General features: G+C 42.1%; 1 protein-coding gene across 1 annotated transcript in view; it reads right to left on the bottom strand.

Moving 5' to 3' along the window:
• The window catches only part of CHCHD3 (coiled-coil-helix-coiled-coil-helix domain containing 3), a 344,018-nt gene that overhangs the window by 259,174 nt on the left and 64,246 nt on the right, over nt 1–20,598 (bottom strand). The window contains exon 3 of the mRNA XM_088468894.1: nt 18,266–18,347. Coding sequence (XP_088325020.1) covers nt 18,266–18,347 — 82 coding nt within the window. The remainder of the gene's footprint in view (nt 1–18,265; nt 18,348–20,598) is intronic.

Raw genomic sequence — 20,598 nt, 5'->3', positions numbered from 1 at the left:
GTATGCGCAAGTTATGTGACGCCCACCAGAAGAGCTGTTTGGTATATTTCTGTGCCTCCTGGAAAAAAGAATGCAGTAACCACATATTCCCTTTATGGCAACAAGTAGTATGTCCTGTCCATCATCTCCTCTCTCGGTGCAGATGCCGTGGACAGTGCAAATTAGAATAGGTTTTTTTTTTGTTTTGTTTTGTTTTTTTAAGGCATCTGCACTTGCCGCTGCCAGCGATTGACAGACTGGGACTACCAACCCCTGGGTTTAAGACGGGTGAGAGAGAAGGATTCAGTCTAACATGCTCCCTTCCCCCCCTAATCCGGCACTCTGGTCGGGACACTCTGACCCAGCACTCTCCCAGCCTGATAGGGGAGATGTACTCAGAGCAGAACGCTGGATGGCTCGTTCTGCTCATAATTCGTGGCAGCGGTCACTCGCCCTACTGAATATGATGCTGACAGGTTCCCTGGCCGTGGGTGATACCACCAAGTGGCGCCCTCCCTTGGCCAGCACCCCTGGCAAGTGCCATCCTGGCCAAGAGGTAGATACGCCCCTGCATAGCAGCATGTGTATCCGCTTTGATAAGGCCACAATCATGTCCTCTGGCAGAAACACCCTTTGTGTCTGAGAATCTAAAAACGCTCCCAGATGTACCATCTGCTGTATTGGAGAAAGTGATGATTTCTTCCAATTGATGATCCAGCCGTGCCTTTGTAGGCAGGCTACAGATAGCTGAAGATAGTGTTGCAAAACCACCAGAGTCCGTGCCAATATGAGAAGGTCGTCCAGATATGGCAGTATTCTGACTCCCTGACACCTGAGATAAGCTGTCATGACTGACATCATTTTGGTAAATACCCGGGGAGCTGTAGAAAGGCCAAAGGGTAAAGTCTGAAATTGGTAATGTTGCTCAAGGACAGCAAACTGTAAAAATTCCTGGTGGGATGGGATAATTGGAATATGGAGATATGCATCCTGAATATCCAGAGAAACCATGTAATCTCCCAGCTCCATAGCCAAAATAATTGACCATGGATAAAAGTGTTGAGGGTTTTTAGATTCAGTATAGGGCGATATGCCCGATTCGGTTTCTGGACAAGTAATAGATTTGAGTAATAACCCCTTCCTTGTTGGGACACAGGAACCGGAAATATTACCCCTGCCTATAGCAGTGAATGGCTTCCTGAAAAGCGAAGGCCTTCTCCACATCTGATGGAGGTTTAGTGGCAAAAAACTAATGGTGCGGATGTCTCCTGAAATTGAGGTCATACCCCTGAGAGACCACTTCTTGGACCCAGGCATCTGTAGTTGTTTGATGCCAATAATCCGCAAACTGAAGAATTCGCCCGACCCTAGGATCCTCCAGGAGGCGGCCCGCTCCATCAGGCCGAGGGCCTGTTATCCGGGTTAGAAGCTGAACGTCTTGCCTGGTCAGACCTCTTCGTTTGTCGCTTTGACTTACGAAAACTAGTCAGCCTAGATAAAGTCTGTCCTTTAGCTCTTTCCTGAGGACGGAAGGACTGAAAAGAAACCTGCCTAGCTCTACTATTTGACGTAGATGGCAGACCTGCTGACTTTTAAGCAGCCAGAGTAGTAATTATGTTATCCAACTCTGCTCCAAAAAGTACCTTACCATGAAAAGGTAAGACTTCCAGACTTCTCTTTGATCCTGTATCAGCTTCCAAGATCTTAACCAAAGAGTCCTGCGTGCTACTATGAATGCTGCTGATGTTTTAGAAGCTAAAATTCCAGCATCCTCTGCAGCCCCTCTCAGATAGGAATCTACATAAAATCGCATTTCAGGGTTACCCCATGCCTCCTCAATGAGCTCAGTGAGCTGTTCAGACACAGGAGCTGGAAGCTCGGCAAACCGGAAGTGATTTATCGCTACATCCCCAGCGTCTCCTTACACAGTGGAGTATCGTGGCTGGCTTGTAGTGCCGCGGAATAGGAGTAGAGTTCCCTCTGCCTTGGACCATCGCTTCCCCAAGACCATACGGCATACACAGCGCTATCTCATTGGTGCTCGTGTTCACACTATTGCAGTGTAAGGATAAGCACTGTATCAAAGCTCCAGCATTCTCCCCTGATTAGGGTAGCGGCAAGATTCACTTGGCTGCAGGTATCTATGAAAATGGGAAAAGCTGCTGGATGGTAATATACCCTGTTTTCAATACAACAGTATCTTCTAGTGACTGGACCTTATTTTTAATGACATTACTAACTGCCACACTTTGCTGCTAATACCCACAATTTTAACCTGCTTATTTGCTCCAACATCTGCTGTGACTGGAATTTCTTTTAAAAGATCTAGTGCATGCCTTGCTGCTTATTTGTGTGTACTAAGAATGGGATTCCATACAAATTAGTTTAGTTTACACTTTTATCTTTTATTTTGCATGCGATTGGTCGGATCCATGTAACACTGAATTTTTATCAATGTGGCCATTGGGCATATAGTGTGTATTTGTTCCAACTGCGTACCATGGTATAGCATTGTTTTAATGTGTTGTATTTTAAAAATTGTTGATTAAATTGTTTACTACTTTTCAAACCAGCAGCTGCATTAGCGCTCCCATTATTTCTTTTCATCATCGGATTCCTCTGATGATGCGTCTGAATCCATATGTTGGGCAGAATGAGATAAAGACAACATGCGTTTAGGAGCTCTAGTCACTACCGGTCTGTTTTCAACATTAGATGGTGCCATATTTTGAGAATGGCCTTCAACATCCTTTGTGGAGGAATGCATATAAGGTGTAAACATATGTGGACACCCCATCCAAGGAGGTATCGTCGGAGTAGCCAAATGATCCACCACCTGCATCATAACCTGGAACAAAGAGGCAACCGAAGATGGCTCTTGTCCAACAACAGGTAAACCGGACTGGTGAGGTGGCTCTTTATATCAGACAATACACAAACCCTACTTTATGTCCTGTGAGGACACATAAATCGTACATGATTTACATGAAACTAGCACAGTTGGCTCACCCTCCTGTTTCCCTTTATCTTTTGACATATTAAAAGTAAAAGGCAAAATCGCAAAGTTATGTGACAGCCTTCACAAAATCTCAATGAATGTGAAGTACTCAGAAAGAAATAACAGTTAGTTGTAATTGACAGATAGAAATAAAAAATAAGATAAGTCGGCAGCTAGCACACAGTCACTTAAAATGCACATGTAATATAATTACAATTGGTTCTAAATCGACTACAGCAAAGCAAAGGAATGGTAGGACATACAGCACCGTATACCTTAACCAAGGGAGAGGTATACAGGGAGACTGACCCAGACCCTCCTGAGACCAACAGCTACCGGGCGCACTGAGCGTGATCAGTGAGAATTTCATACACGTGGAGGGTAGGTGGAGCAACCCTGATGCGTGAAACCCTTCGTAGGGACTCAGTGTTTGCAAATACGCGCTATAGCACGTATTTTACCCGATATTGAGGAATGGGCACTCACCTTTAAAAAGTAGCCGGGTCCCCGGGGACGCACTGTGCTGTGGCTAATCCCTGACAGCTGGCTGAAGCACAGCGCGTCCCCCTGACAAAGACACAATGCTATCTGTAATAGCAGCCAATGAGCGTCAGATAGACTGGAAAGTTCAGTCTGGCGGCGGAGGGGAGGAGTGAAGACCTCCCGAAGACAAGAGAAGAGCGGCGAGGCAACAGTTCCGGCGGCCACGCAAGACGCCAGAAGACGGCGTGATCAAGGAGGAAGAAAGGAAGAGGTGGCGCCGCTGGCCAGGACAGGCCAGCGGCAGAATAATGAAGCTGAGGACCGAAGAGGACTGCGGGAGTGGAAAGAAAAAAAGAGCTAATGAAGCCCCCCCCGCAGCCTCTTCCACCATACGGGTGGGTGGCCTTGGGCCACCGCTATTGAACCCCTCCCTAGACCACCAGGGTTGTCGGGCACTAGGCCCGTGGGATAAATTCAGGAACTACGCCTGTGGGTATACAGGTGGGCACTGGGCCCGGACTACATAGGGGGCATTAGGCCCAATTGAAGGTGTGAGTGACCTGGGCATTAGGCCCAGGTCACTAAAGGGCAAATAAGTGGGCCAATACTGGGGCAATAACTACTGGGGGCAATGCATAAAGGGTAAACTACTGGGGGCAATGCATGGGGGGGATAACTACTGGGGGCAAAATGGCTGTGTGGCAAAATGTGTAAAGGGCATTAATGTGCGGAATAATGTGTAAAGGCCGGGCATGGCTGTGTGGCACCATTTCTAAGGGGTTAGGGGAGGTCTGAGAGGCAAATGGGGAGCTCTGAAGCATAAATTATGATGGGACCCAAAAAATGGTCAGGTAGGGCCCCATTTTTTTAATGTGAAGGGTCCCTGGGACACACATATTTTGTCACTCATCGTGATCACTGGGGACTGCATCTGGGTCGGGGGAGCAGCTGCTGGGGGAGCGCCTACCTCCCCTAAGCTGCATTAACTAGCCGGGTACACTGGCCTCGTGGCAGCAGAATGCGTCTGCTGCCGATCCCCGGGGTCAGTGCCCCGGCTGGTGTAGTAAGGATGCGGTCAATCCCTCGTCCTGACAGCAGCGGCTTCTGGTGCATCTCTGACACCAGAAGAAAGGACTGCCGCACGCGATTCCCCGTAAGAGAGGAATAGTTTTACCTGACATCTACGAGCATCCGGTGCAGTCCAGGTCGCAGCACTGCTGCTAGCAAAGTTCAGCTGCAACCCGCCAAAATCACCAGCACTTATTTTGCGGCCTGGCAGAGGTAGATGGAGTCGCAGTACGTGTGTCTTGATACAGCAATTTGGTACTGCCATCTCAAAAAAACAAAATAAAATAAATCATAAAATAAAAAGCTTAGGACTGCCTGAGCAGTCCCCTGTCACAAAGGTGCATCTGATCCTACCGCACCAAACGAACAAACTGAAGTCCTATGGCTAGGGGCGGGGTATATATGAAGGAGGAGCCAGGGCATTCTGGGAGCCAAAGCTTTAACGGTTTGGTGCCTGGTCTTCCAATCATAATATTCCCATGGTATCCCTATGGACCCCCAAGAAGAAATGACAATGTGTTAGAATTAGGGATGTTAGGGATCCATCTTATAGGGTTCACCTTGATGTGGTGGATGGGCAAACATTTTTGGCCAAACATGTACTAAAAACCTCACTTATACTCCATTTTAATTGTAGAGTTTATCAGGATTATTTGGACTATCATTGTTCTTAGTACTTTGGAGTGTGCAACTGCATTCTTTGTCCCCTGCATTATACTACAAGTCTCAGCATTATAGCACCTCTTATGTTTAAAATTATAGTGTGCAGTCCAAGCACTCTATCCCTTTCCAACCCGCCATATGTCTGTGAACAACGTTGTTTTGCAGACAAATCAGGTGTACACACCTGTCGATCCACTATCGATATATTGTTCGCTGCTCGAATGAACGATATGTCTATAAGTGTATACCCTGCTTTAGAAGTGTTGCAGGTATGAAAGAGTTATGTCAGCGGTTGGTCCTCAAGGCACCCAAAAGTTAAGGTTTTAGAGATATCCATGCTTGACCACAAGTGACTTAATTAGTACCTCAATAATTTGATTTAACCAACTGTGCTCAACAAAGGATTTCTTCAATCTTGGCGATTATGGAATTTTCCAGCGTGTTCTGTTTCAGGATTGTACTGGAAAATCCAGGTTTCATCACAGGGAAAAACTTTACAGGTAATAAAAATGCGAACATGCTTGAATTTGTTCCAAAATGTCTGTCCAAATTCGCTTTCGATTTTCTTTCTGCTCGGCAGTGAGAAGCATTGGAACCATCTTAGCACAAACTTTTGTCATGTTAAATTCTTAATGCAAAACTTGCCTTACAGTTTCTTTGTCGATGTTTACCATTTCTACTATCATTCGAATGTAGAAGTCGACGGTCAATTCGAACAATTTTCTCACAGTTTTCCACATTTTCATTTGTAGGATGCGTCGGGCAATAGGCCTAGACCTTTCTTTGCTAAAAACCTTAATTTTTTGGACAAAGAGGCTGTCCTAGCATCCTATAGGAAGAAGGCATCCTGGTTGTCGAGCGATATAGAATTCAGGACTTTCTGCCCTGGTTGTGCAGCGAAGGCGTGAATTTTCTCCACTCTGTAAAACCCTTTTGACATTCACGCAAACTTCACCCTTCTTTATCCTGCCAAGTGGAGGATTAATGGCAATGGCCCCGAACTGTGTAATTTGACAACCCTGTGGTAGCTAATGAATATGTTCAGAAACTGCAACTCCCTGATGCATTCTTCTGTAGATCTCCTTACAGGAGATTTTCTTATGCATTTACCTCTTATGGGATACCCTTAACGTTCTTTAAATTTTTGGGAGGTGTACATTTCCCTTTGTTTATTACCTCAAATTTACATATGCAAACTTTGTTATTTTACTGGGTTTTTTTATGTATGTTTTATTTTATCATGTTTTCTATTTTTGTGTGTCCCACAAATAGTGATCACATATCATCTTCGGGGGTAGAAAATTTGAAAACAGTAGCGGTTTGGATTGATCTGTTTTCAGTGCAACACACATTGGTTCGATTCTTTTTGAGTTATTTGTAGATTTCTTTTTTTCCCCAGGCGTAATCGATTTTATTTAACGGTGTGGTCATCCTGCTCACTGGGGCGAGATGCCCTCCATGATATGTATGTTTTCTGCTATGCCTGTTTGTTGATGTCTCTCTCAACCCCTTTAGCAGTAACCTCTTCTAAGAATTCCCATGGTGTGTGTGTGGTGTTGTGGAATGTGGGCGGTTTTAACTCCTCTCACAAGGAGTAGACATGTTACTTCTCATTTAAAAACTTTATCCCCTGATAATGTATTTCTACAGGAGACTGGAATATTGGAACATGGTTCAGGGTATGACCCTGCGTGATTCTAGGATTTAGGCGTGTGTTTCTGCTCCTGATTTGTATTAGAAATGGGGGATGGCCATCCTCTTTCAGTCACCTTTATTACTCAATTACGGATTCTCTGATTGATCCGTAAAGCAGATATCTATTTTTAGACGTAGTTATACGGGGTTGAAAAATTTACTGTCTTGAATCTTTATGCTCCTAACCAACCTTTCTTCTGTAAATACTCCCATATTATTTTACAGCAGGCCGGGAAGCGGGGCGGGTGAGGTCCGCCCTCCTCCTCGTGGCTGCCGCTGCATGTGTCCAGGTGATCATCTGATCTCCCGTACACACTTGCGGATGGCCAGAAATGTCTGCAAATGTGACATCATTCACATATATATCGCTGGTACACACTCGTCGACGGGCACCAGAAATATTGGCACCAGTAAATTCTCAAATGAAGGAAAATTTTACTTTACATGGGACAGAGAGTTTTGGCTAAGATGACTTAATCTCATCAGACGGCCCACCGACTGTCTGTAATTAAGGATCTGGTTACTGTTGCTAGGGTTACCTCAACCTCTGACCTCATAAAGAATTCCAAACCTATCACAAGGCTCTCTGCATTGACACTCCGGACGATACCTCTCTTTATTGTCGACTTTTGTACGAGGCCAATTTAACAAAAATCCTCAGCACAGCAGGAATTCTTGAATAAAGACATATCTGAGGATTTTAAGGTTACAGATGTGTCCTCATATACTATTGCTGCAGTTGTGCCACACAGCTTCTCTCTGCGTGTCAGGTCCGTTGCGACTTTGCTAACACTGAGCATCTTGTTCGTCAGAAAATGCATCTTCATCGCATTGAGATGCACAAATAAATCAGAGCAGTCTACTGGTGTACCTTAGTCGCATCACATTGAGGCTAAGAGGTAGATTTACTAAAGTGAGAGTTTTTAGAAGTGGAGATGTTGCCCATAGCAACCAATCGGATTCTAGCTATTATCTTCTAGTAGGTGCTAGTTAGATGTTAAGTAGAATCTGATTGGTTGCTATGGGCAACATCTCGATATCTGAAAGCTCTCAGTTTAGTAAATATACACCTAATACGGGCCAGGAGACTGCATTGATTAATTTTGTAAGCAACACTTTATCTGTATGCGACAGAGTCTGAATCTGTATACGAAGTGCTATCATGTAGCGGCCATAGGGTTTTCACATGCCAAGTTCCTCTGTGCTTCGTATACAGATTCAGTCATATCAAATTAATCAGTGCATTCTCCTTGTGCATCATAGTCACATCGCAACTAAAACGTATTTTTGGGTGAAAAAGATGCTCGGCATTAGCTGAGTAACACAAGACTTAGAGCCTCACTCACACCAGGCGTCTTGCGTCGAAAGGTGTATTGAGGTTAGATGTATAAGGACACATCTGTATCTCGTCTTTACCCAACAACATACCCCCGGGTTTTGATGGCTTCGGTGGTAATTATTCTAAAATTGTCACACCTAATAGTGCAGGCATGCATATAGTTTTTTCTTTCCATTTAAAATTAACTTTTTCTTAACACAAATGTGAAGATAGCAGGTTGATAGTTTGCCGCCATGTGCTCCTTCTGTGCAGGATGTTGCAAAACTGTTCCAAAAGGTTGCACAGAATCCCCAGCAGAACTTAAGAGAGCAGCTGCACCCAGATGACCAGAAGCCCATTCCCGTTCCAAAAGTTCATGAGGCATGGCACCATCTGCCTCTGCCAAGTCATTCACTGTGTCACCTAGACAAATGGTGCCAATTACATCACAGCCTTTGCTTGCATTTGGTTTTAGACCTCTGGCACATATTGCCACCAGGACAGAAGTCTCAGTTTTAAATGAGTATTATGTTTATTTCCATTACACTATAAATCTCAGAATAAAATCTGTGTAGAAAAGTGGTAAGGATAACATTGACTAGATATGTAATAAAGAATTAGTGTCTATTTGTTAGTGCAACACATGAAAAATGATGAGTTAAAACCAACCACAATGCAATAAAAATGTAATAATGATTTAATAGGTTAAAATGGATTCAAATAGTTCAAAAAGTTGTTCAGATAAAGATTATCAAGATATATAATTTACAGTAAAATGGATATATATGTAATGACAATGTTACACAAACTAAACGAAGCAAATCAAAACAAAATTAAAATATAGTAGCATTTGAGTATGGTCACATCATTTGACCAAAATTGCGACCATGTGAAAAGTAAAAAGGAGGAAAAAGGTGGTTCAATGATTCCAATCTGATGTAAATGTATATTGGTAGGAGGTACCTTAGTCACAATAGTGTCTAATCGCAGCTCGTCAGCTGGAGGTATATAGTATAAAATATGGATGGGTGCGCGCCCCTCCTACCTCATATCGTTGCTGTGCATAATGTCCAGATGAGAATCCCCCAAAGTGTGGTAAAATGGTATGTGAGCCTCCCGATCTCTTGCTTCTTCTCCGGTCCTCCTCTAGCGCTTGTGCTGTTGGTCGGCAGATGGAATGTAATGGCCGCTGTGTAGAAGCGCTCCGGTGGTCAGCGTGCACGCTGAACCCCGTAGGGGGTGCTGGAACCGGAATCAGTGGAGCGTATAGAAAGGGGGCGTGGCCAACACATTTCACCCGCTAGTACCTGTTCGGGCTTCGTCAGGGCTGTAGTGTTTGATGACTAGTATAGTGTCCTTTTATTCTCATGCTTGATTGCTTCCTCATTAATCAGACAGGTGCAGTAGTATTCCAGTCTCTGCTGTGTTTATTCAGCCTTAATGGAAAGTGTACCTTTTGACATGTCTTACCACAAAATTAATAAATATATATATATATACACACACATATACATACATATACATACATACATATACACATATATATACACACACACACATATATATATATATATATATATATAAATATATATACACACACACTCTATTAAAATATATATATATACATATATATATATATATATATATATATATATATATATATATATATATATTACTGTATATAAATAAAACAAATCCAAATATGTAGAGAATATAATGTTGTTAACTTAAATTGATATAAAATGGTATAAATACATCAAGATGGATGAATACAGGTGAATAAAATTGAAAAAGCATCGAGGACATCTGTATATTATAAAAAATATTTTTTTATAAAAATCTAAAAAAATATAAAAAATGTATATAAAAATATAATTAATGATTCACAGAAGATTGTAAGTTGATCATGGAAACTGGGGTATGTTTGTCGATATAAGTGCAGAGCATATGTACATAGGACACTTATGTGCTTACGATGTCAGTGCACTGATGTATTTTTCCCTGGGTGTACATGTGAAAATTGAACATGCGAATATGTTGCATTATGTTTGTAGTATTTTGACCATATATCTACATAAATCAGTATTTATTAAAAATTCCAGTAGTAGTGTCCCATACTCTCTTTATCCTTTGTTGAGGAAGATTAGAAGATTTTCAGTTGTTTTAATCTTGATAATTGGTTGTTATTAGTAGGTCTTCAGTTCAATCGCCTCTGAATGATGTTACGGCTAGAATTCTGTATAGTATGATGTTGTACATCTTCACTTGTTATTTTTATGCCCCGTATTGTATAGGACACGTACTGTTGATTTGTGATATAGCTACATAACCAGATATTCATGAGTGGTCTCCCTCCTCATTTCTAATCTGGTCCAACCCTGCTTAGCTTCCAAGTTCAGAAGTAGTTGGGGATAGATCTAGGGTGGTATGTATGTAGGTATCACATACAGTCTGATCCTTTTGATTGGGGCTTATTCTCTCAAGAATTCCGAAAATTCAAAATCTATGTTCAGACCGTTTGGTGTTAGTGTTTTTAATTTATAAATCCAACCAGTTTGTTCTTCGGACATTATTTTTTGGTAGTTACCACCTCTCCATACTTTTTTTACTTTATTGCTGTAAACGTCAGTAAACTTGGATCTCCATTGTGTTTTATTCTGAAATGATTGGATACACTGTGTGAGTCTAATTGAGCTGCACGATGTTCACCCAATCTATTGTGCACGATCTAATGATTTGCTGCTGCAGTAAAAATAAAATAAAAAACCTGTGTTAAAAAAAATAATAATAATGGCTTCCCCCTTGGGGTGCCCTGGAGAGGGGGACCCCATTGTTGGGGGGTGGCCCAGCTCCCCAGGGATCCCCGGCCTGGGCTGACTAGCTGTCAGGGTTAATGCTTTGGCTGGGAGGCCCGGTGAAAGGGCTCCCCTGGCTGTGGCATTAGCCCCCCCGCTAGAAAACGTCTGGTGCTGGTTCTGGATAATACAAGGGGACCCTACTCATTTTTTCCCCCCCCGGATTTCCAGAACCAGGACCGGAGCTCAGTGCTGGTTACGCAAAGTACCTACGTCGTTTGTCCCCCGTATTTTGGCAACCAGAGCTGGTTCCGACTAGTACAGGGGAACCCTACGTCGTTTGTCCCCTGTATTTAAGCACAACCATCACTGGCTCACCAAAAGCTCGGGGCTGGTTGCTATTTTTTTTTTTTTTTTGGTGGGGGGGGTCGGGGGCACGCCATTTTTTTTTGTTTTGTTAAGTTTTTGTTTTTTACCGTAATTGCATATTTTCAAAGTGCGAATTAGAATTTAGGCGTTACACCAGCATTAATGTTTGCCTTCTGTTTTCCATCAGTAATATCTACTACAGAAGGACTGCTTTGAAACAATAAATGTGAGTTAACTACATTCTCACAACAAACACCTAACAGGGACTCTCACCAATGATCTCTCTGGACACTGCAAGAACTTACCACTTCACTTGCTTTCTGTTTTTCACAAACATCTGAATGTATATCTGTACCAAGGTCAATCTGCCTTTACATCCTTGAAAGTCCTATATGAATTACCAATGTTTTTTTTTGTCTAGCCTCAAATCCTCTAACTTCTAACAGTCTACTTTAATATTCAATATATGTACCCATAAAATCTCCACATTTATTCTGCTTAATGATAAACAATTGCTTAATAATAAACACTGTACATTTACCTTCATTTCTGCAAATCTACCGCAATGTCTCCCGGAATCAGTATGAAATACCGGCGGCTGGAAACCCAGCTAGGACAGAATCACGCTTGGATGGTAAGTATACAATCCCTCCCCTCTATCCCCCCCCCCCCACACACACACACAGAATCCGCTGCCTCTAAACTCCTTACACTTACATCATCATTTGGTATCTCCCATGGACCGCCTCAATGTTGTGATATTTCTGATTGCACAAATTCCCCCCATCTGATGATCACCTTCTCTCTCTGAACTTTTCCCTCTCTACTTCTCCGCCTTTTCCTCCTAAGCCCACCTTCACTAAACAGAACATTGAGGCTATCTGCATCATTTCCTTATGCTCCCTACGCAACTCAATTCTCTCCCCTTTTCTATCTTATCCTACAGTGCTGCCCTGTCCCTCTCTAAACAGCCCCATTCAAAAAACCTAATCTCCTTCCAGTCTTCAAACCCACGTCGTCTCTTCCCCACTGTCAACTCCCTTCTCTGTCCACCCCTCCTCAATCTCTTCGCTCTCAGTCCTGGTCTCTGCCACCTACTTTACATCTAAAATTGACTCCATGCAACAGAACATCATATACCACCAGACCTTCAACACGCCGCCCCCTCCTTTCCCAGCCTACCCCTTCCCATCCTTCTAACCAACTGACTTTTTTCCCCTGTATCTGGAAATTAAGTCATGGCCTTCATCCAGTGTCCCTTCCTCCTGACCCTAACCCCCCCACATGCGCACCTCCTTCGCTCCCTCTCTCCTTCTGCCTGTTCCCATCTTGCCTACCCCCACAATGTCTCATATGGCAGTATACCCTCTGCATTCAAGCATGCCCTATTCTTAAAAAACTACCCTTGAGCCTAACACTCACTGTGACTACTGACCCATTTCTCACCTCCCTTTTGCCTCCAAACGCCTTGGAGTAAATTTACTAAAGTGAGAGGTTTCAGAATTGGAGATGTTGCCCAAAGCAACCAATCAGATTCTAGCTATTATCTTCTAGAAGGTGATTGGTAAATATTAAATAGAATCGTATTGGTTGCTATGGGCAACATCTCCAATTCTAAAAACTCTCGCTTGAGCATATTGTTTGAAAACTGCCTTACCTCCTCTCGTTCCTTCCACTCCCTGATTGACCCATTTCAGTCTGGCTACCTTCCTCTCCACTACACTGAAACTGCCGTCATTAAAGTCAGCAATTACCTCCTTGCTTCCAAATCCAAGGGCCACTACACTCTGCGCATTCTTCTCAACCTCTCTGCTGCTTTTGACACGGTGGACCACCTTCTCCTCCTGCAAATCCTTCACTCTTTTGGCCAGCATGATACTGCCCTCTCCTGGCTGTCGTCCTACCTCTCTGAACTTTCCTTCTCTGTCTCCTCTCATTTATTTACTTCCCTCCCACTTGCACTAACAGTAGGTGTCTCCCAAGGTCTTGGACCTGTCCCATTCTCCCTCTAAATGTCATCTTTAGGTGAGCTCTTTTGACTGCCAATATTATCTTTATCTATACTACATCTGCCTCCCCTTCAGAACCCAATTCAAGCTTTTCACACTCCCTTACAAAGCCCTCACAAATTCTTCACCCATCTACATCTCTCCAAACCTGAATGCCACCTCTCCTGCCAACCGATTACTTCCTCTCACTCCTGCCTCCAAGATTATGCATGTGCTGCTCCCTACCTCTGGAATTTCCCAACTCTCCCTAACGGACCAGCCACCTCTCTACAAAACTTCAAATGGGCTCTCAAAACCCAATACTTCATCAAAGCCATCCATCTCTCATCCTAACCAGCTGGTCCATGCTCTCTGTCTATCCAATATGTGTCACACCCATCTGTCTGCCCCTTCAGTTAGTTCTCAATTTAGAGGGTACCAGGGTAGTATCAGTTCCAGAGCACACCAAGCCCTTTACCATTCTGTCTCCCACCTGTACAAGTACCTGTATCAGAGGTAGAACAGGGCATGTTTCAGAGGTGGTAAATACCCACGAAAAGGAGCAGTACATTTACGGACACATCAATTTGTGAAGCCCAGACTGGCCAAATGATGAACACACCTGAGGTGTAGGTGTTGAGGACTCACAAGCTCCAGACTACTGAGTTCCAGGAAGCGGGCTGCCATCTCCTTCCCTGTAGAGAGATTTATGGCGTGAAAAGCCTCTCAATGCATAGGGAAGCAAAGACAAGTGGATCTGGACTTTCCCGGGGACATCTATTGATAAGGGAACGGTTTGGATCCAAGCCTGGTGACAACTTGCGTGGAGACGCGTTTCACTTAGAAAGAAGGCGTGGAGACTACGACCTGGTTAAATAAGAGAGGCCCTCTATGTTCTCATTTTCCAGCACCCGGACAGCGGACTCCATATTCTTGGCTCAAAGAACTCAAGAGGCAGGAAGAATTCCAGTAAACTGTTCTAGCGTGACAATCTCTACCAACTGAGCAGAGGTATGCTGTTCAGGTCGCAACCACTTAACTGTGACGGCAGCAAATTTATGGGCTTGGACCCAAGGTCTGACAGCAGGATCATAAAGCAAAATGACAACTTGGGCCTCCCCTGTTAACAGCACGGCGATCCATACGGCCTAGGAACTTTTCAGCCCAGGCTTGAGAGATAGAAACCCTTTCAAAAGAGATGAGGAAGGCCTTATCATCCGTGATCTGCATTTTGGAAAGTACTGGATCCATCATCACTGCTTCAACTGCGATTCTCCCTGGGTCAATTTATTTTTCTCCCAAAAATCATGTTGCTGTTTCTGCAAATAGTCCAAAACTGTTGCATCAAAGCCTCCATAGTGTTTTATCTAGGACCCTTGAAACTGAAGCCACTGCTTACATGTAACATGTAGATTTGGGTGACCACTTGAAACTGAAGTCCTTCAAAACAAACAGGCTTTAATACCAGTGAAAAGGTAAATCCAGTGCAATAGCTTCTAACAAAGAAGTACTAACAATAGTTGAGGAACATCGCAATATGGCATCACAGAAGAACAGCAATATGTTAAGTCCAGTACACAGAGGTGTGCTAAAGGTCCACATCCTTCTCTTTCCACCTGAATGATCCACACAAACAAGTTTAAATACCTTAACTCCTCCTAAATGAAGGGTGTGGTTCATTCCTGAAAGGTTAACCCTGTCTTCAAATTTGGAAGATTTCCACCCTGGCTTAAGGGAAAGAAAAGTTTTTTTTTTTACTTCTTTCACATACATAGTTGATGTTGAAAGTAAATTATATTAATTAAAAATTATTTTGAACATATAACAAATTCATATAAATTCATCTGTTGATTGAAAACTAGACATAAGTGGAGAATAAAAGGTAAAAAAAAAGTAAATAGTACAGCTACACTGTACAGTAAAACAATTTCATGTACAAATTTATATGAAAAAAAACACAAACATCAAGGTGATTGTATTATATAAAAGAACTACATTGTTTACCTTTTTTCTTTTCCATAAACCGCAATACACAGCATGTATAGCATTTTTTTTCTTAAAAAAGCCATGACAAAACAACAGAAAATAGACTGTTTCAAAAAGCCACTGATCAATAAATGAATCCCCAGATGTTTGATACAACTATTTCTCTTTTTTTTTTTTTTTTTTTATTATTATTATTTATTCAATAGATAAAAAAAGAATAAAAAATACAATGGAGCCTACAGAAAGGCTCTAAATAACAGAATACAAAATTGACATCTCGTGTACTAAATTTTGTTATACATACTATTTTCAAAGAAAAATAGAAAACAAAATAAATAGAAAGGAAAGCGTGGTGTGGCAGACCACATAGAGGAGGAGAAAAAAAAAAAAAAACATTGGAGAACAAAGACGTAAACCCGACTGGATTGTTGTACAATTCTATCTGTATCTGTAGAAGCCCTTTATGGGAATGCTGAGGGTATTTGAAAATTCGAGGTCCATGGATCCCATACTTTAGTAAAACTTTTGGAGGAATTATGCAATATGCTTGTCATATACGCCAAAGAATATACGTGCCATACCTTAGCTATGATCTCATGTATCGTAGGGACTTTGGATGTTTTCCACATTGTTGCGATACTAGCGATAGCAGCCGAATAACATGTCTAATAAGTTTGTGTTGGTGATGAGTGGTATCTGGGGCAGAAAGAGGCAGTAAAAAAATATTGAGGATTAAACGGGATATATAATCCGACCAAGGTGTGAAGGAGAGATCTAATTTCATCCCAAAAAGACAAGTTTTGGACAGGACCACCAAGTGTGTAAAAAAGTCCCAATATCAGTGCCACATCTCCAACACAAATTTGACGTATCAGGGAACATTTTATGCAGTCTTGATGGAACATAGTACCATCTATAGAAAAGTTTAGAAGCATTGTCTTTTATGCGGACACATATAGAGCTAGAAGCTACATTAACAAAAATATCTGTCCAATCCTCAATATCTAGAGTTTCATCTATATCCGCCTCCCAGGCTAATTCATGTGGGTCTTTTAAATCAGTGTCAGATCGTGAAACTTGAGTATAACGTCGAGATAAGACCCTTAGAACTGGTGCCACGAAGGGATAATGATTCGCAGATGGTTAATGATCTATTAATAAGCCGATTTTTCATGATGGAATGAAAGTGTCTTAGCTGTATATATTGATAAAAGTGTTTATGTGGAATGTTAAAATTGGTTTGTATGTCTGCAAATGTAGGGAATATTGAATCATGGGTAATATCGTTCAAGACCCTAATCCCTTTATCCTGCCAGTGCCTAAAGGAAGCGGGGAAACAGGCTGGTAGAAAATCAGGGTTGTTGAACAAAGGAACTATGGGGCTTGGATACGGGGCAATGTGAAATCGCCGATTGGCTTGATACAACTATTTAATTGAAAGGAATTTCTCAAAACTAACGTATGTCCACATTTATCAATTCTGTTTATGCTATTTTCATGATAGACTATTAACCCTTTTAGTGCCGCCACTGCAGGATTACATTAAAGCCTGTTCCACAATTAGAAGGTCACCAACATACTAATTAGGTTTATATATTTAAAAAAAATAAAAAATAAAAAAACTTACCCAAGGATGGAATTTTTTTTTTCCCAATTTTGTACTGTCTGCAATTAATTTCCATTCCTGCTGTCAGAACAGGTTCTATGTACTGCAATCTATAAGCTTACCTAACAGTGCCTGATTGTCACAGATGGAACATACATTGTAACACAAGTATACAGAAGCACAAATCACTGCATTGATCTTTTACATTGCTACAATACACTGACTCAACTCTCCATGGAGTAGAGTGCAGACTGTTAAATCTCCCTTTGTAAACTATAAACATGAATTTCAGAAAAAACAACATTTGCAATTACAAATAAAGTCAAGTTATTGATTGATCTAGTTGCATCTTGTTGATCCAATTGTCTCTCTGACGGCTGCTTTGATTGCTTGATGAATAATAGCTGGGTGTTATTTGAAATAATGCAAACTTCAATATTTCTGCAAGTGTATTTCGGAAAGTAAAATAAAAATGTACCTTTCAAGTTTATTCATCGAAAACAAAATGTATGGACAGATAAATTATTCCTATTCACACAAATGTGCCCATATAGTGTATGTAACAATACCCCAAATTTACACTCAGTGGGACGTTTTACATACAGTACAAGTGCTGTACTACACTAAAATAAGTACATTATATTTTCGATTTGGCACTCTATTTTAACATTAAAAAAAATAATGCTTCAAAAAATAAAATAAAAAATGTTGAAGCCTTAATAAGGGTATACAATCGGGAAGATTCCGGCAGCCGGCTTCCCGACTGCTTTATCCCGCCGTGGGATAAATGACCGGCGTCTATATCTAGACGCCAGTCATTTCCCCGACGCCGGGAGACAGGTGCCCGGCATCCCGATCGAACAGATGACGGGCGCCGCGAGTGGACAGCCGCGGGAGGGGGGGGGGGGAGGGTTAGGTTGAGGGCACCCTGGGGGGACTTAGGGCTAGGCACCCCCCCAGGAGGGTTAGGCACCCCCGGGGGGGACTTAGGGTTAGGCACCCCTAAGGAGGGTTAGGGGGGTTAGGTTAGATTAGCAGTTACTTAACTTACCACGATCGGAATTTCTAGCGTTAATCGGGCTTCCGCTGCCGGGCTCTGCTGTTTTGTCGGGCTGCCGCTGCCGGGGTTCGAACTCCCGGCCATGCGGCAGCCGTTATATCATACCAATTCCTTAATAAGATATTAATGCACTTGTTTTAAACATAATTTATACAATAATAAAAAAAAAAAAAACAGTTTACTCGCCAACTCTACAGTACAAATGTACGAATTAAATCCAATGATACATTTCTAACACAAGTAACAGTCAAACAAACCTTTTTTGATTCTCCGACTCCCTCCTTGCTTGCTCTAGAGCCAGTTCTTCTGCAATTTTTCTTCTGAGTTCATCTTCATTAACTAAAAAAGAATGAGTAGAAAAGTAGGATTAGAACGGTTTTGCATGGAACATGCACAGCTAAAGCATGTTAAAATGTTTTTATATAAATATAGATACAAACCAATCAACAAGACTTGCACACACAATCTTCATTAAAAATAGGTGTTAATTCCAAATTACAGTCAAGCAAAATTACAAGAGGCCGGCACTCAAAATCTTAGAAAAAATATTTAGTTTACTGAAACATACATGATAATAAAAAGTTACTCATCACTGAGGCCATCAAATCATCATGATGGATTCTGCTATCTCTGCAGCAGTAGTCATCAAAAGGCATAGCAGCCAGACAACAGTCGCTTCAATGCTGAAGATGCACCTTCCTCAAGGACATTCATTTTAAATTCTGACCTGATATATATAGGAACTATAGTGGGTCATGTGAGCCCACAAGCCAATCACTCTTGTAACAAAGTAGAAGACCTGTTGATAATTCAATCAATCTAAAAACTGATAGTAACAAACCAGAAGCCACAGCATTTCATCACTGAATAAAAGAATATATTCTCTAGGCAATCATCAAGTAAAAAATGAATGTGCTTATCTAATACAAAGCTGAGGTATATACAGTGGATCAAAAAAGGACAGACACCGATTGTGCAAGTTGTTGCACTTTAAAAGATGAGAGAGGTCTGTAATTTCCATCATAGGTACACTTCAACTGTGAGAGACAGAAACAGAACAAAACATTCTGGAAATCACATTGTATGATGTTTAAATAATTTGTATATTCTTGTAAATAATTTGTAAATAAATATTTGGACAATCAAAAAGTTAAACTCAATACTTTGTAAAGTAACCTCGGTTGGCAATTACAGAGGTCAAACATTTCCTGTAGTTCTTGATCAGGTTTGCACACACTGCAACAGGTATTTTAGGCCACTCTTCAATGCAGATATTCTCTAGATGTGTCATGTTTTGGGGCTGTCGCCGGGCAACACGGAGTTTCAACTCCCTCCACAGATTTTCTATTGGGTTGAGGTCTGGAGACTGGCTAGGCCAATCCAGGACCTTGAAATGCTTCTTACGGAGCCACTACTTAGTTGCCGAGGCGGTGTGTTTGGGGTCAATGTCATGCTGGAAGACCCAGCGACGTTGCATCTTCAATGCTCTTACTGAGGGAAGGAGGTTTTTCCCCAAAATGTCACGATACATGGCCCCATTCATCCTCTCCGTAATACGGATCAGTCGTCCTGTCCCCTTTGCAGAAAAGCATCCCCAAAGCATGATGTTTCCACCCCCATGCTTCACAGTGGGTATGGTGTTTTTGGGATGTCACTCATCATTCTTTTCCTTCCAAACACGGCTTGTGGAGTTTATACCAAAAAGTTTTATTTTGGTCTCATCTGACCACATGACATTCTCCCAATCCTCCTCTGGATCAGCCAGATGGTCACGGACAAACTTTAGACAGGCCTGTACATGTGCTGGCTTAAGCAGGGGGACCTTTCGGGCGCTGCAGGATTTGAATCCATGATGACGTAGTGTTACTAATGGTAACCTTTGTGACTGTAGTCCCAGCTCTCTTGAGGTCATTGACCAGGTAACCCCGTGTGGTTCTGGACTGATCTCTCATCCGTTCTCAAGATCTTTATCTTTGATACCCCACGAGGTGAGATCTTGCATGGAGCCCCTGGTCGAGGGAGATTGTCAGTGATCTTTTATTTCTTACATTTTTTAATAATTGCGCCAACAGTTGATCTCTACTCACAAGCTGCTTGCCTACTGTCGAGTAGCTCATCAGGGTGTCCTTAGACAGCTCTCTAGTCTTGGCCATGGTGGAGAGGTTGCAGTCTGACTGTTTGAGGGTGTGGACAGGTGACTTTTATACAGTTAACCAGTTCATACAGGTAACGAGTGGTGCAGAGATGAGCTTCCTAAAGAAGTAACAGGTCTGTGAAAGCCAGATTTCTTGCTGGTTGGTAGGTGTCCAAATATTTATTTTCCGTAAGAATATACAAATAAATTGTTTAAAAATCATACAATGTGATTTCCGGAATTTTTTGTTCAGATTCTGTCTCTCACAGTTAAAGTGTACCTATGATGGAAATTACAGACCTCTCTCATCTTTTAAAGTGCAACAACTTGCACAATCTGTGGCTGTGCAAATACTTTTTTGCCCCACTGTATGTAGGCTGACCAATGATCATAATGCTTTACACCGAGACATAGTGTAGCTAAAAATCTGGTACCAGCTACTCCAGAAGGAGCGGG

Source organism: Taudactylus pleione, unplaced genomic scaffold (assembly GCF_031769625.1).
Source record: "Taudactylus pleione unplaced genomic scaffold, aTauple2 ptg000086l, whole genome shotgun sequence".
In the NCBI taxonomy this organism is placed as follows: Eukaryota; Metazoa; Chordata; class Amphibia; order Anura; family Myobatrachidae; genus Taudactylus; species Taudactylus pleione.
Note: the sequence above shows the minus strand (reverse complement) of the source record. Positions and strands in the feature narration are given on the sequence as shown.